The sequence below is a fragment of the Vulpes vulpes genome, chromosome 5 (assembly GCF_048418805.1).
Source record: "Vulpes vulpes isolate BD-2025 chromosome 5, VulVul3, whole genome shotgun sequence".
Classification (NCBI taxonomy): Eukaryota; Metazoa; Chordata; class Mammalia; order Carnivora; family Canidae; genus Vulpes; species Vulpes vulpes.
The window spans coordinates 48,070,855-48,088,490 of NC_132784.1; the positions used below are offsets into that span (position 1 = coordinate 48,070,855).

At 31.7% G+C, this 17,636-nt stretch overlaps 1 protein-coding gene across 7 annotated transcripts in view; it reads right to left on the reverse strand.

Annotated features, from left to right (window-relative positions):
• Nucleotides 1–17,636, reverse strand: part of CDH19 (cadherin 19) — a 94,004-nt gene that overhangs the window by 68,728 nt on the left and 7,640 nt on the right. For 4 of the 7 annotated variants that reach the window (XM_025997723.2, XM_025997724.2, XM_072758066.1 and 1 more), the window contains one exon: nucleotides 1,971–2,273. In XM_025997723.2, coding sequence (XP_025853508.2) covers nucleotides 1,971–2,165 — 195 coding nt within the window. In that variant the 5' untranslated portion in view covers nucleotides 2,166–2,273. Of the gene's footprint in view, nucleotides 1–1,970; nucleotides 2,274–6,347; nucleotides 6,544–6,801; nucleotides 6,875–17,636 lie in introns of those variants that run through there. The other 3 variants (XM_072758065.1, XM_072758063.1, XM_072758062.1) reach the window with 2 other exon arrangements.

Sequence of the window (17,636 nt, forward strand, 5' to 3'; positions counted from 1 at the left end):
CTCATAATAAAAAAAAGAAATTTCTACAAATTTCTAATAAGATATTAAGGGAAACAAATGTCCCTTCCAATAAGTATATCAAACAAAGGTCAAGTATGGCTTATGTTTTTCAAATATCATTTCGATTATGGTGTAAAAATTTCATTCAATATTAGAATTATGATAAATTTAGTAATGAATAAATGTATTCCAAGTATATGCACAGTATAATGTTCATAGATCAGTGAGCTAAATCTTTTTAGGACTCAGATTTAAGCCAATATATATATATATACATATACATTAACTTACTTTTTTAAACACGAGCCACTTAATGTCACAAAACACATAAGTTAAACACATTTTAATTTCACAAATTCTGTATTAATGATATTTTCTATATTGCTATTCAAAAATATTTTTTTTCAACTAGGCAATTAACTATTGATTTGGCAAGTCAATATGCCTTTATTTATTTTTTTTTTATTTAACTGTGCTTTGCAAACTTAATCTCTGTTAACATATAGTTCAAAAAGAAAGTCATCTTGGACACATTAGCTACATTTTTATTTTTAACCAGTTCTTTAATTACAACACCTAAATATTCATTATTACTCTCTTTTAAACCAGCTATCTGTATGTTATTTAAGACTGATGACATTGTTTCAGGGGAAACCATCTGTTAGGATATTTTCCTAAGTATTTTTACAGAATGAAAGAAATAGGCAAAACCAATCACTCTGTGAAAGGAAGAAAACAGGAGATGTGCCCGGAGCACAAAAACAAAAACTGGAAAATGTGACAGTCAGCCAGGGAGGTAGTCTCTGCTCAGATTGTACTGATGCACTTCCCTGGAGAGCCTTATTCACTAGAAGCCACCAGGCTCTGTTAGTCTGTCACCCCGCTCATTGATGGGAGAGCAGATGGTGCTCTGTGGAGTTCACGGTAAATGTGGCTACAGAGACTCAGTTCACTAGCAAACACTTAACTATGGACCTCATTTGGCCACCCTGCCTCTGATTTACCTGCAGTCATCTTAGAGAATAAAAAGATGAGAAATATGATTCATAGCAGGCACACATACATATACAAAGGTTTGAAATCTGTTTGCCTAAGATCCTCATCTAAGCCTTCAGTGGAACATACACATGTACATTTGCTGGATGGGATAGATGAACTCCTTTGGAATGTGGACATCACACTAACACGGTGGCTCTCCTGAAAGGGCTAGGAAATGGGAGTTAATGAATTTTGAGTGCTTCACCCTTTGGGCCCAATTAAATTTTAGTGCCAGTTAATTAGCGGTTAAACTTATTTCAGATCATTCATCTAGAGAAAGATCCTCACAGAAAAGGACATGGAATTGTAATTACCTCTGTTTAAGGAAAATTGAATAATAATAAAAACCAAAAACATAAATAGGAGATTCTCTATCTCACTAAGGAAATTTAAAATATGTATTTAAATATATACATATATATATTCTTACAAGAAAGTAAAGATAATTATTCTTTATACTTCATAATCAAATGAAGTGTGTAGGCTCTTGAAGCTACTTAGCTGTAAAGGATTTGGTATTAATCTGCATCATGAAAAATTAATGATGGGTAAATCAACACCTACTGAGCATAATAGAAAATCAGGCTAAATACTGTTGGTAAATGTTATTATTCTCAGTGTGGTTGCTTTGATCCATTACCAAAAATAACACCATCAAATTTCCAGATGCTGATAAATATGGGCTGTATTTCCATGTGAGAGACAAAGGTGAAATTTGAAAATCAGAGCTTTTCTTCTTCCTCACATTTTGCAAATATTTTACATGCTTGAAAATCTGAAACAATTAATTAAGCCAATGTCTGAAGCTTTCTAAGGGTTCCACTGAGAAAATGTAGAATTCATCCAATGCCCTAAAACTTCCTCAACCCATTCATTTAGAGTTATATAATGTTATTTCCTGTAACACCTTCATAAAATCATAAAATCAGTACCTGACCAATGTGATAATCAGTCTTATTCATTTCCTCTGGTACAAAAAACTGGTTCCACATCCAACCACGCTTCATTCTTAAATGAGAACCCACTTGGTGCTTAACTTCTTCTGTTTTAGAGCTTTCTGTGGCTGTAAAGCAAGGCCATATGAGAGGAATTCCCAACATTAAAGGTAGCAGGAAGCAATAATTCATTCTGCTTTTTTTTATTCCAACTGGTATTCTTCAGAGGAAAGAGTAGTTGCAAACAAAAATTGTATGTTTCTTTGTAATCTTTTTAAATCTTAGGTATCTTTCATAGTCCTAAAGAACAGGAAACAAAACAAAATTTTACATTTAAAAATAACATTTTCTTACAAAATTGCCAAAGAAGGGGTACAACTTTTGCAATCATAAAAATGGAATATACATTTATCCTCCAATTAAGCTAGTTGTATTTTGTAGCTCAGCAATAATTTGAATTGTATAATTGGAAACTTCTGGTCAAGTCCTGTCCATTTTAAGCTGTAGCCATAAATCTGCCTGAAGGTTGAAAAGTTGGTCTGGCAATCTCCTTGATTGATAGCTGACATTGAGATAGATTTTTCTTTTCCTTTAATTTAACCTGCTTACTTCTTCCATTCTATCTCTGTAAAACTCAATAGTCAATCCAAAGGAAAAAATGTGATCTTTCTCCTTTTTTAAATAGCAATAAGTTTCCTAATCCAATTTCCCAATTTATATTATTTTATCTAGTATTAAATAGACAAAATGACAATTCAGTTTGAAACCTGGGGGATTTATAATCAGTTATACTGATGTTATAAAACACACTGTGAATAGAAAGCCCATGTAAGATATTTACCATTTTATATTGTGAAACATATGAATAGAAATGCTTTTCATCTTAACAAAGAGATGATACTATTTTTAGGATATAAATACAAAATATAGTGCCTGGGAAAAATGGCTGATCATTTATAATATATAAGATGGAGATAAAAGATATCTTCTATTATTGAAATATTAAAAGAGAAACTTCAACTACTGAATTTTACATGTAAAAAGTTCCACTTAACTGATATTGATCATACCAGCTCTCTTTGAAATGATCGGTAATTCTCCCCCTTATAGGAAATTGAATAGCTTTGCATTTAACACACTGACTTAGCACTTCCATATAATCAAATTTGTTTGTTTGGGACTTATGAAGAAAAATAATTTTGTCAGATCTACGATGTAGTTTAATACTACATAATCGACAGAAAAGCCAGATCCCTGTTACTGTTAGTTTTCTCTACAATCTCACGTTGAATCTTCTCCACGTATTTTTGAACAACCTCCAAGAGATATTTTAAGTCTTTGACTCTTGTTAGAAAGTCATTAAAAATACCTAATTAAGAAAGAACACATTGTCATAAATCTGGATTCCGTGGTATCTCTGAGTTCCTTCAAGGAAGACCATGAGGAAATTCAACTGAGGTGAAAATTGAAGATGAATCTCATCTTTATGTTAAGAGCTTGAAATGCAAATAATGTCTGTTGCTTAGAAATTGCTAAAATATACCTTTGATAGTAAATATTGAAAATATTCAAAATAAATTCAGTTTTCTAAGGAGAAGCTATTTTGTATAAATATGTAAACCTTAAAAAAAAAAACATGTAAAACTCTCACTAACAGTAGTGTAAAGTATAATTATAATGTTGGGTAATGCATTTGTGTCATTTTCTATTATGATATTTTCATTCATTTAAAAAGAAGTGAGGAGTTTTAGGGAAGATATTGCTCTAGATTAAAAGATATTTTAAACATACAAGAACAAGTGTAAAATTAGAACATTGTCTAGAACTTAATTTGTACAAATTTATTTTTATATTTAAATTTTTTATGAATTTGTAAGTTTCCAATATGGTGATTCAGTATCTTGAGATGATAGAAAATATTATGGATTTTGTTACAGAAGTTTCTTTGTGATTATATAAGTTACATACCCTACTTTTGGTCATGTATACTGAAGCATGTTGGTATTGGAAATAACATGACATCTAGAATTTTTTTAAAAACATTTCAGAAACAGTAGGAACCATGAGGCAAAGGCTTGATAATTAATTTTTGAAATTGGGTCATGAGCACTTGCATAGCTATTATTTTATTCTTCCCCTGTGTTTAAAATTTATACATTTAAAATTTATAAATTATAACAAAAATAACAATTTATTCTGTATTTTTCAAATCACCATGGTGGACAAAAATAATTAAATAGTTTAATATCAACTATTGATAAGAACACACAAAAAAACAGAACTCCTATACAATGCTGATGAAATTGAAAATTTGAACAAACATTTTGAGGAATAGTTTTGCCAAATCTACTAAATTTAAAAATTAGTTGAATCTATAAACTAACAGCTAATTTTTTACTGCTTTATACCTAGAGAAACTTTCACATTTGTCCACTGTGAGGCAAATATAAATTCAGTAATATGAAAACTATATATGGAAAAATAAAGTTCAAATCAGGGTACTATAGGATACCAATTATAAAATGTCTCAAAACTATAAGATGATGCCATATAAAACTTTTGTCATACATAGATTCTGTAAAGTAAGTCTAGGAAAAGAAAAATGATATACAAAATTTATTATGGTAATTACCATGTTAGTAGGGAGAGAAAATGGCTTAAAGATTGAAGTTTGGAAATATCTGTCACATTTTTCTCCCTCTAAACAATCTCAAGTAAATATGCCAGATAATAACACTCATTAAATCCAAGTGATTTTTCTACCATATGTTAGATTTTTTTTCAGAATAAGCATATAACTGAAATATTTTACAATTAAATTTAAAATTAAAAGTTAAACTATCATTATTTTACAATCCTAAATCATTACAAAGCAGATAGGAGTATCCTTTTATTTGAATACACAAACAAAAATGGTAGAAGTCGGTATGTCTAAATTCTGAAATATTATGGCTTTGTTTATACTCTTCTAGATGCCAAATTGTCTATAATGGTCATACATTTCAGGGGAAGGGAAAAAATGTTTCAAATAGTGGTCCACTTCTGATTGAAGAGTGTTGACAGCTGTCAGCAGTGCCAGACTGAGAAATATTCAGGCAGAGTCTGAGCTAATAAGGAAAAATGCTATCAATTAGTCTAAAAAGGGCCCTAGAAAAAAAAGCAGTGGCATTTCCACCCTGCATCTGCAATCCTGGTTATGTTTTCCAGTTAGATGAATGTATGGATATAAGCATGCAAAATATTTCAATATGGAAAAAATGCTAACACTGTGTCTCATGTTAATTTGTTTAGATTTAACCTCATTGCCAATAACTAGCCATATTTAAAAATATTAAATAAAATATAGAGTGAACTATATTTAATTGCATATTTTGAAAATATATATTTCAAGATACTTAACATACAAAAATTAAGTGACATTTCTATTAACACAACATTACAAAATAATATTTGAATAACACTATTATAAAATGCATCAAGATATTATATCCAAATAGGATTATATAATTTTAGTATTAGAAAATGTATTGTCTGTAATGTATTACCTTCACATATGAAGAAATTTATATGGAGACATATTAAGTGATCTGTCTAGTAACAAATATATATTTACCAGTAGAAGTAAGACTGGAAATACAAACTTAAGGGCATGGAATATATGCTGTGTTTTACTGAACGGAAGAAAGAAAACATGTAGATATCTAACAACATGCATGATATCTGTCACTGATAGTTCACCTTATTTAGATGGATTAAATACATAGAAATTGCATTTTAACGTCTGGACCAGTCTTGAAAGTAGACATAATAAAATGTTTTCTATTATCTCCTTTTAGAACATTTTCCTCCCTTGTTCTAAAGATTCTTGAGGTCAAATACAAGGAAGAAAAAGTCAGAATGGTGGATTGGTGTCTGTATGGAGGAAGATAAAAGTTGAAGCTAGGAAAACATGGATGGGATAAATATAGAAACTTAATCCTATTAAGGATTAAGTGATCTTTTTAAAGATCAAGTGAAACTTGGCAGCCTCATAGAGTGACACCATACATAAAGGCTTTTAAATGGCTTTCTCAGAATCGCTAATAGGAAATAAAGAAAGAAAATGTGCGTGGATATAGCTTGCATACATAAGTGAGAAGAAACAATATTTCTGGACTAAAATTTGTAATAAACCATGTGCCAACTCGTTCTCTGTAGACGTAGAATGCAAAACAATCTTTCTCTATCCCATTTATAAACTCTCGTTAAACATATATTTTACATATTTACTGGCACAAATGATAGCATTGTGCTACCACTAAAGCAATATAAAGTCAGAATCCCTGTGTAAGAGCCTCTCAAGCCCCCTCTGGCATTACAGCCTTCCCTACTCACTGTGAGAGGTCCTAAGATGTGGAGTAACAAGTGCCATTTCATCCCTGAGCTGGCTACTGTGAACTCTGTTCTCAGCGGTGGAGAGGACCGGGGATTAATAAGCACTGTATTCAGTGCTAAGCATTGACAAAATTGAGCCTGAATGTGAAAATATTCCCGAATGAGAAGAGACAGATTCCAGTTGATGAAACACCCACTGGCAAAATATCACTTTAAAAAATTTGGTATCCCACTATTTTCCGCCTTCCACAAGTTACCAAAACACGATTTCTCATTATTTCAAGGCTAAATCACTACCTGCTTCTGCACTGAAGATTTGCCTAAAATGCTTTTTGGACAGTATCCTTCATTATACGTTGCCAATGCAATTAATCTATATAGGAGTTAATTATATCTTTGCCACTTTAGTAATGATTTTAATTTGGCCATTGCATGTCCACACACTATTTCTTACCTTATTTTTCCTGTGTGATTGCAGTCAAACCTGTAAAATATTTTCTTTAGCAAAATCTTTTGCTCTTAATGTTCTTGGAAAAATAAATAACATAGAAAAAGAAAGCAAATAAAAATAAAAAAGAAAAGAAAAAGAAAGCAATAATTTATTTCTAATATCTAAAGTATTCTAACATCACTTCATCATTCCAGGAGGTAAATCCAGATATATTTATCCACCCTTTTAGTTTCACTGTATAACTTAAACACGTCAGGAATTCCCTGAACACTTTAAAACTATTCGTTTGGAAAGACACAGAAAACTGGTCTTACAATTAACAAAGAAACAAGTGAATGAAAACAAATTTCAAAATTTGTATTAACATAATGTTACTCAGCCATTAAGTGTGGTGTTGTAAAGGCACTTAATGATATAGGAATACGGTTGTAACACTTTGTTAGGTGAAAGAAATAAATACAAAGAAAATGATTCTACTAATTTAGAAAAAAAAAGTTGACAAATGCAGAGAAGGCCTGAAAGAGGATGCCCTCAAATGCAGATACCTGCATCGAGAAATTCTAAATGAATTAAAATTTTCCTCATCTAAATTACATGTTTTAATATTTAATACATGTCTACACATAATTATATAAAAATTATCAAACTATTTTATGAAAGCAAAGTTTATTTAGTACCATAGTGAAGATCAAGAGATCACTACTAACTACCTCTCTGGGGTTACCCTCCCAAATTTGTTGAGATGAAATGTTCCATAGGCAGCTTGGTGGAGTGAGGGGTCATGGAAGAACTGCCACCCACTAGCTGCATGATCTAACAAAAGGTTTGACCTCTGGGTACCTACTCATTTCATTTGAAAAATGAGGTTAGCATTGGTGCTTATCCCATGGAATTATCTTATTAAATGAGTTAATGTGCCTAGATACTGTCTGACACACATTAAGTGTTAAGTAAGTGTTTTTAACTACGCAAAAATAGCTACCTATAAGTGCAGGGGGGAGATCTAATGATTTATTTCTGAACTTTAAATATTCAGCTACTGTTATTTCTTCAAACAACACACATATTAAAAAAGACTTTATAAATAACTACTACAAATAGTGTAGGATACATGTCCCCTAATGCATGTGTTCCACATGTATTTTCAAATGATTTAAATGTCATTTTTTTTCTAGCATGACTATGTGACGATGACAAATAAACATTGTCATGCTTGAAATAATATGTGATATTGCATGGACATATATAGGCTGAAAAAGATCCCAGTGTGACTCAGAACAATTATGCTTTCAAAGAAGACTAATTATGACTTAAGGGATGAAAAATATTATAATCTATGCACTTATACAGTTTGTAACTGAATCTAATTATGAATTGTCTTTTCTATGACCTCCTCTTGGTTACATAAAGATAATTATTCCATCTGTGAAAACTTATAAAAATATAATATATTCTGGAAGGCTTTGGAAAGCTAAAACTAAGCTCAACTAAGCCAGCTTCTCACAGAGAAAAACAGATGGCAATTAATATAACGTCTCCATCTTTAGAAAACTGTGAGTGGCTTGGTCAAAATGATTTATCAAAAGACTAATAATTTGCAATGGTCAAGAAGTTCTAAAGCTTGGGGATAAAGGAAAACTCTCAAAATTATGGTTTCTAAAATGCTACTTAAAAGTAAGGTAAAACATTTCTCTTTGTCAATATATTTTTTATATTTTTAAGTATTTTAAGAATTCCAGTTAGTTAACATATACTGTAGTATTGATTACAGGAGTAGAATTTAGTGATTCATCGCTTACATACAACACATAGTGCACATCCCAACAACTGCCCTCCTAAATGCCCATCCCCCATCTAGCCCATGCACCACCTACCTCCCCTCCAGCAATACTCAGTTTGTTCTTTACTCAAACAAGCACATCTAACTCCTGATATCAAGATCCAAATGTGTGAAGCAAGCAAATTTTATAAAACTTCAGTATGAAACAAACAGTAAAATGCAGCTCTTGGAGCTGTGAGTGGTTAAATTATTACAGGGGAAGTATTTAGGGATTCTTTTCTCTCTTAATTCAAGGAGTTATGTATTTCTAAAAGGAAAAAAAAGTGGAGGTTTTGAAATGTCTCTTCAAAGTACTCTTTTATCCCATAAGTCCCTTTATAATTACTGTTAGAGCAATGGCATGGGTGGGTTGGTGACAGGTTATAGACTAACCTCAAAGTCTAATTTTTTTATGTTATAGACACTGCCTCAATATTCATTTAAAAAAAGGGTACTGTATATTTGTGTAAACCTATTTAAAACCTTGTCTACCTACTTAACAAAAGCAAGTATATTAATGCTGGAAAATGATAGGTCGTTGAACTGCTTCAGTTGAAATATCTTGGGAAATATGTCTTGCCTATTATGTTAATTCCCACATTAATGCCTATCTTTATATTTAATTTTATACAGATATATATTTTTACTTTAATCATTTAATATTATGTTAGCTTTTAATTAAATATTTTTAATCTTCTCATCAGTGCTTAAAAACATTTGCAATTCTAGACATTGAAATTTTGCTTCCCTGGGTCTACTGCCTTGGGCCCAGGCTGTTTATCACTCACTTATGGGTGTTGATGTATCCCAGCACTTGGACTAATCATGGCCCACAGAAAGAGATAACACAAGTAAAAGAATCAATAAATAACATGGAAACAACATTGACAAAACTTGATGGCCAGCTGAAATTCCAGAGACATTGTGTAGGGAATATCAAAGGTAGGTTTAGAAATACTGAGGTATCTACTGGCAAAACTTATAGGTGAAGATTCTAAGTGGGCACTTGGTGATTCCATACTCAGAATTGTCATTGTTATCATGGTATCTTCCCTTACATCCTGTTGCTCTAAGAAAAGTTTACCTTTAATTCTTTAGGATTTCTTAATGCATACCTATTCTATGGAAGATTAGTAAACTGAAATGGCATGGAGGAGACATAAGAGAGTAATAAAAAGAAGTAACAATTTTTGAACACTGTAGGAGACATACTATTGTTTACCAATACCTTTCCCACAATTTGGCAGGGTTATGTGATTAGCTTCTTCACCATTTATAAGTAAAAGTGATGGCTATCACTTCAGAACTGAAGCAGTGAAAGGCCTTGTCTTTATCCCTACCTTCTTTTGGCAATCAGATGCTGTAGCTATGAGACAGTAGAGACTCAATCAAGCTTAAGGCACTGGTAATTGTGTGGAACTGAATATTGTACCCCCATAACTCTCATTAAATATTTGTGGTGTGAAGTTACTGAAAACTGGGTAGTTACTTGGCTACATAGCCTAGTACCCTAATAAAACCCCCAACTATATTCCTGGAGCCCTCATAGGTACTTCATGTTTTCTCTTGTTGATTTTCTTTGTAATTCAGTGAGAAACTAATTATTAGCCTCCATTTAAGAAGAGAAGAAAGATCAAAGTGAGCTTATATAAACTAATGAGAAAAAAGGACTCACAAAGGCCAGCTACAGGTAATAGCTGGAATAAAGTCTTGTCAGAGTAATAAAAGAGGCAAAAATACCTAACCTGAAAGAATATAAGAAGTCGAATAGGGTCAGAGTTGAGGAGAAATATGATGTGCTCAGGGACAAGTACATTTCCATATTAATTTCAAAAACATTATTCCAGACAACTGCCCAAGTTAAGCCATTTCCAAGGTAACATTTTAAGGTAAATAGGGTACAAATCTCCATAGCCTGCATAATTCTTCCCTCTAGTTGAACACTGTCTTGATTTTCCTAGGATATTTGCTCCATAGTTTTAGGTACTAAATTAATTAACCATTTTCTGATTAATTTTATTTATTTATATTTTTTTAAGATTTCATTTATTTATTTTAGAGAGAGAGAGATAGTGCAAGCATGAGCAGGGGAGGAGTAGAGGGAGAAGGAGAGGAAGAGAGAGAAGCAGACTCCCTATTGAGCACAAAGTCCAACTCGGTTTGACCTCACAATCCAGAGATCATGACCTGAGCTGAAATCAAGAGTTAGACACAACCCACCGAGCCACCTCCTCAAGAGTTTTAAAGCAAATACTTAAAATATTTCATTATTGAGTTTAATTTTTTTCCTTGTGATTCAAATATTGGCCATTTGTTACATTTTAATGTTGATATTCTAAAGACTAAAGCATAGATACACTTAAATCTCCAATAGTACTAGTAATTATATTTCTTCCTTCTCCTGCTCACTAACCCAACTGTTAAACCCTAATCTCCTGATAATTATCTGACTGATAGATTCAATTCAGCTTATTTAATTCAGGAAAGATTAGTTGAATTATTATGGGTGGACACTTGTATGTTCAGTCCTGTAGATTTCTACTTCCAATTTTAAACTCAGAGCCTATAAGCATATGCTTGAGTTGTATGTCAGAAGAAACTTTGAAAAGTCAAGGGCAGGGGATCCCTGGGTGGCTCAGTGGTTTGGCACCTGTCTTTGGCCTGGGGTGTGACCCTGGAGACCCAGGATCAGGTCCCGCGTCAGGCTCCCTGCATGGAGCCTGCTTCTCCCTCTGACTGTTTCTCTTCCTCCCTCTCCCTCTCTCTCTCTCTCTCTATGTGTGTGTCTTTCATGAATAAATAAATAAGATCTTAAAAAAAAAAGTCAAAGGCACAGAGATCCAGTGGGAGATAGCCAAGGACTCTCTAATCTCACAACACCAAGTAATAAATAATTATCAATAATTTAAAAGTTCATCATATGCATACATACATACATGCAAAAATTTCAAAAATTTCACTTTTTTCCCAATTTTCACATGGAAAGACTTTTAGTAAACATTAAGTGGGATATTGTGAGCTTTGTCATATATTTTACTAAGCCAAATAAATTATTTTTTATTCCTAGTTTTTAATAAGTTTTTGTTAGGGTGTCTGGGTGGCTCAGTTGGTTAAAGCGTCATGCTCTTGATTTCAATTCAGGTCATGATCTCAGGGTCCTCGGATCCAGCCCCATGTTAAGCTCCATGCTCAGCAAAGGAGTCTGCTCGAGGATTCTCTCTCTCCCTCTGGCCCCTCCTCCCACTTACATGCTCTCTCTCTCTCTCTTACAAATAAATAAATAAATATTTTTTAAAATGAAGAAAATAGTTTTTGTTTTACGTTTTTTTTTAAATTGAGATTATGAATTGAGATTACCACGTGGTGTCTTTCTTTTCATTTGGTCTGATAAGGTACAGAATAGAGTGAATAGATTCAATAATATTGAGACATTCTTGCATTCCTAGTGTATACACACTGCTTTGTATGTATATAATACATAATAAAAACTTAATATATGAAGTATAATTCATATATTATATAATATCTATAATATATGTTGTAGATAGTATAAATATGTTACATAGAATATAAATTATAAGCTACATAATATAGACTATAAAGCATATGATGATTTCCAGCTAATATCATATGCAAAACTATTCTACTGTTTATTTCCTACAGCATCTTTTTTGACCTTAGGATCTTATATCTACATAAATTGAATTGAGAAATTGTCATGACTTGGGTCACCGTAGTATGCTTTATGAGAGTAGATTTAGTTTTAACTTGATCTTTATCTTTAAAGATAAAGATTTTATCTTTATAATTGTTGAATCTGATTCATTTTTAATTTTTATGACTAGAAGTAATCAAAGTTGCATTACACAAACGAAAAATTTGTCTAAATAAGTAAAACCATTTATTTCAAGACTTACGCACATTGGTGTGTGCATGTGTGTATATGTGATTTCTATACAGGTTTAAGACTAAATTATAATTCATGTAGATGTACCACTGATTGACCGATTAGAATATAATATATATATATCACATTTCTTTTATTATCAGTTTAATTCTAATGAAGTCACAGCTTTCAGATAGTTTAGAACCAATAAGTAATGACTTTCAAAACTAAAATTAACTAAAAAAAATTAGGAAAGTAAAAATTTCAAAGAATGATGAATAAGGTACACTTTCACAATTTCTTTCTTCTTTTTTTAAAAAGGTTTATTTATTTATCTCGGAGAGAATGAGAGTGGGGGGAGTGGCAAATGGAGAGGGAGAGAAAATCTCAAGCAGCCTGATGAAGAGCTCAATCCTACAATTTTGAGATCATGAGCTGAGCCAAAATCTAGAGTCACATGCTCAGCTGACTGAGCCACTCAGACACTCCTCTTTTGGAGATTTCTTGATCCAGAAATAAATCAAGGCAGTTTGACAAAATCACCAGTTACCATGTATGTAGAATGCAAATTTCCACAATCACAGCAAAATGAAGCATTTCCTCCCAAAACATTGTTTGGATAAACATGAAATCCTATTATTCTCATCACATAAGTGTATCAGGCAAATTGAATTTATATATCACCATAGAAACAAGAAAAAAATATTTTCTTCTTAGCAACAATGCATTTTACCATCCTGAGAATTTATTATAAAATTATTTATTTGGTCTTCAATTTCCATTATGCATATCTTATTTTGTTTTTCAATTGTTAAAAATCTTTTTAGCTACTGCTTACTACAGTAAATAAAGACACAGTTGCACCGTATTTGACATTTTTTGCTGATGTTGTATTAGTAGCTACATAATACTGCGTCAAATATGTCATCTAAATGTTCCTTTCTCCAATTATCAATTGTTTTCAGTACATATTCTTTATAACTCTAATAGCAATAAATGTATTCTACCGTCAAAAGCAATACTTAGTAAGCACCATTGCCAAATCATGTGGAAAATATAATTTTGTATTGAAAACCGCATAATATAAACATGACTTTTTAAAGACCTAAATCTTAGTGAATGGAAAAATTTTAAAGTCATACACTCGATTTTGTGTGTGTGTGGAATCAATGCAAAATTTAAAAATGTATGACACAGTACCTGATTCATATGAACTGATTAAAATATTAAAGCATTTTAGCTACCATGCAAACATTATAGTAATAATTATTTTAAAACATGAGCAAACATGACAAAACTATTATTTCGTGCTAGACGTGATTACATTTTCTACTTAAAATTTTTATTATGCATATGGAGAATCCTTTGTTATTTAAGTAAGAGTAAATAATAACTTGGTTGATTCAGTCCCTCAATTTCTGAGAAATGATTTACTTACCTTATTCACATTAGAATTAACTGAAAAGCCAAATAAAATGTAGATTCCATACTCCACAATTCTTATTCACCATTTAGGTGATCATAATGAGCTCCAAAGTGATTCCAGGCAAGTAATCCAAGGATAACACCACTACCAGCCATCATCATCATCATCATCTTGTCTAACATGCATTGGGGGCTTTTTTCTTGATTATTACTATACAAAGAGTATGCCATTTTTAACTGATTCATCTTATAATACTTCTATGGTATATGTTCCATTATTTTTGATAAATGCAGAGAGTGAGCAAATAGAAGTTAACTTGATTTGCTTAGTCATGTAAGAATCTGCCAGGCTGGAGTTAAACCCAAGCAGTTTACTTCCTCCAGAACTAGTACCCTTAACTTTGCAGGAACCATTTTCTAGAATATGGATACCATTTTGGAAAAGAAATATATGGGTAGATGCTGGCCAGGGTTTCCAAATGTTCATATTTATTCTCATATGGAAAAAATGCTTAGGATGAACTTCAATGTTGTAATATGTATTTATATGCTAATCATTTACTTCTACAACTTTTACCACCATAAAGATATTTCATAAAAACATACTCAAAATCGAAATACAAGAATATGAGGTAAAATATCAACATAAATAGAATTTTTCATATTTTGCCACAGTTCAGTTGATCGTCCTGGGCACACTCTATGTTACCTATAGGACACTATATGAAGGAGTCACCTATCTGGAGACTGCTTTGCAAGGTGCAGGAGCATAACATAGCCATTTTGATTATTTAATTTCATATCTCCCACCTTAACTGTTTTACTCTCGATTCAAGAGAACAATTTGCATGGGTTCTTGGACAGACTTTTACTTTATGCCCTGATCTTATGGTAGTAATGTTCTGGTTCTTGAATTATACCTGCAATAGATGGTTCTTATAAGTAATACATATTGAGAATAGGAATTAAAAAAAATGAACAGTATAATTTTTATCTGGTTCTTTTTCTTAATTATTTTACTTAGTTAAATCTTCATTTAATATTAAATTAATAATTACCATTAAGGAGAATCTGCATAAAATGTAAAGATTTGTGTCTTTATAATATTATAGCAGTATGACACTAGTCAAAGTACTTAAACACTCTCAGATTGAATTTCTCCAACTGCAAAATGGGATAACATACCTAACTTCTAGGTATGCTGTGATAAATCACACAAAAATAACAAGCTGGATGTGGAGCATATTAAATGTTCAATAAAGGTAGTTATTATTATATCATAAAAAATGGCATTTTTTTAAATATTTCTAATTTCAAATTTCTTTGGAAAATTCTAATTCATCACCTCCTAAAGTGCAGAAGAGAATCACTAGTAAGTCCTCACTGTTACAAGAATAACTGTCAATATGCATTATGCTTAAAGCATTCAGGAAAAAGCTCTTTCTGACTCAAAGCATTTTGGAATGGGAAACATTTCCTAACGATTACAAATGATTTCAGGTTAATACACCCAAGGCTAATGTGTACAGTTTCTATTATCTGAAATGCCAGGATCTGGTAGGAGACAGGAGTAGAAATGTGCATAATAGGTCACAGGACCTAAGACACTTCAGAGATATCAGAAAGATAAAACCATTATAAGTCCATTGTCACTTCTAAATATAGAAAAGTTAATCTCTATCATCTTGTAACTTGAAGTTCTCTCTACCTACCTGTCTACCTTTCAACTTCATTAAGTAGAGAAATATATAGCCTCAAGACAAAAACCGTAATGATATTTGAGGATCCTTAAATCAATCACCTTGGTCATTGCCAGAAAAATATCTATGAAGTCTGAAAGTATTCAGTCTCTATTCCCCACTCATACAAAAAGACTTCCCAACAATTTTTATGTTACTTATTGTGGTTCCTTTTGGGGAAATAATCCAGTTGAAAGAAAAGGTCCAAGTCAAATACAAAGCATAAAAATATAACTGAAAATAAGCAGAAACAAATGCCAGGTTGAGAACAACAACAACAACAAATAGAAAGAAATAAAGGAAAAAAGAAAGAAAACCAAAAGTTCCTTAGATAAATAAAAGATACTTCCTCAATGAAAGAATTATAGATTGAAAGAGTATTTAGAGAACAGGAATTGTAATTCCTGGCTACTTTTTAAAGGTGTGTGTAGGAGGAAATTTTGAAAGGTAACTTTGAAGAAAAATCTTTAATAGAAGAAACAAGGCATAGGTAGAAAAAATATGATAAAAATGATTACTAGAGGACTAATTCAAAAGGCACAACATAAAAAAACTCAAAGATATGGAAAGGAAATATTATTACAGAATAAACGTCCATTCACTCTCTCCACATTTTCTCATCCAATTTATGGAAAATGCAACCTGGCTTTTCCCCCCAATACTAAAATTCAACCCATCTATCCAGGTCAAGAGGGCTCCCCTTTATTTCTTTAACAAAATTCAATAAAATCTTTTCTTTCCTTTTTGAAATCAACTTTATAGTGGCATAGCACACTGTTACCTTCATCATAACTGCATTGGAAAGCTCTACACACTTTCAATTCCTCTTTCACCTCAAGAATCTCTATTTCATCTTATTGTTCTCTTCCTTAAATACTAGAGTTCCATTCTTCAGAATACTTTGCCCATTCTATATGTGTGATAATATCTGCAGATTTTATGTCTACAATTAATCTCTCTATGCTAAAATATCGCAAGAGTCTCAACAGTTCATATTTATCTCTTTCTTTAATTATAGACCTACTTTCCAAGAGGCATTTCAAAGTTCATACCCCAGAAATAAACCATTATCTTTTATTGCTCATTCCTGTTCATCATTATGTTTTTTTCTCTCACTGAATGAAACCAGTATCCACTCAAAAACTGACACTTGAATAAGGAATCCCCTTTCAACATTCTCTTTATTTTACCTTCTGTACATATTCAAGCTTTATCTATGGTCAATTCTATCTCTTAGTCTCACAAATATATGCACTCACTTCCTATAACCTCCAAGTTCTTAATCCATGACTTCTTCTCATGAATTGTTTCCCATACCAGCAAGATAAACTGAATGATATTTTAAATTAGAAAATATGTTTCAGGAGCATTAAAGATCTCACACCATTTTATCTACTGAATTCATGTCTGAAATTTTATACTAAGGAAATAAATTGGAATTTAGAAAATTTGGTGCAAAAATGTTGTCTACCAATGTATTATTTATCACATAAAAATATAAACTAATAGTTGAAGCTATTTAATTTTTGACATACTCAAATGTTTAAAGAGACTAGACAGAATTATGACAATGAGAATTGGATAGTAGAAAGATTTAGTCGTTGACAACACTCATGGTATCGGGAAAGGAGAGTTCCATAATGAGTGTATCTAATTTTTAAAAAAATCAATGTTAACAAATGAACATGAAAATAGTTATCGTTCTTAACTTGTCTTGAAAAAAGGCCATACCAATATTGTTAAGTAATTTACCTATAAGCAAAACTAACATGTCCTAAGTGCCCAGATTTGTTTTTTTATACTATTTGTCAATTAAAAAGAAAACAAATAAAAAGTAGTACATCTTGCTGAATAGCTAAAGAGAAGTTTTAGGAGGGATTGAAGCAGAAGAGAGTGGGTTGAAGAGTGATTAGAGCCTAGAACTGATGAGTTCGAAGAATAGATGAGTCATTCAAAGTAAATTTCAACA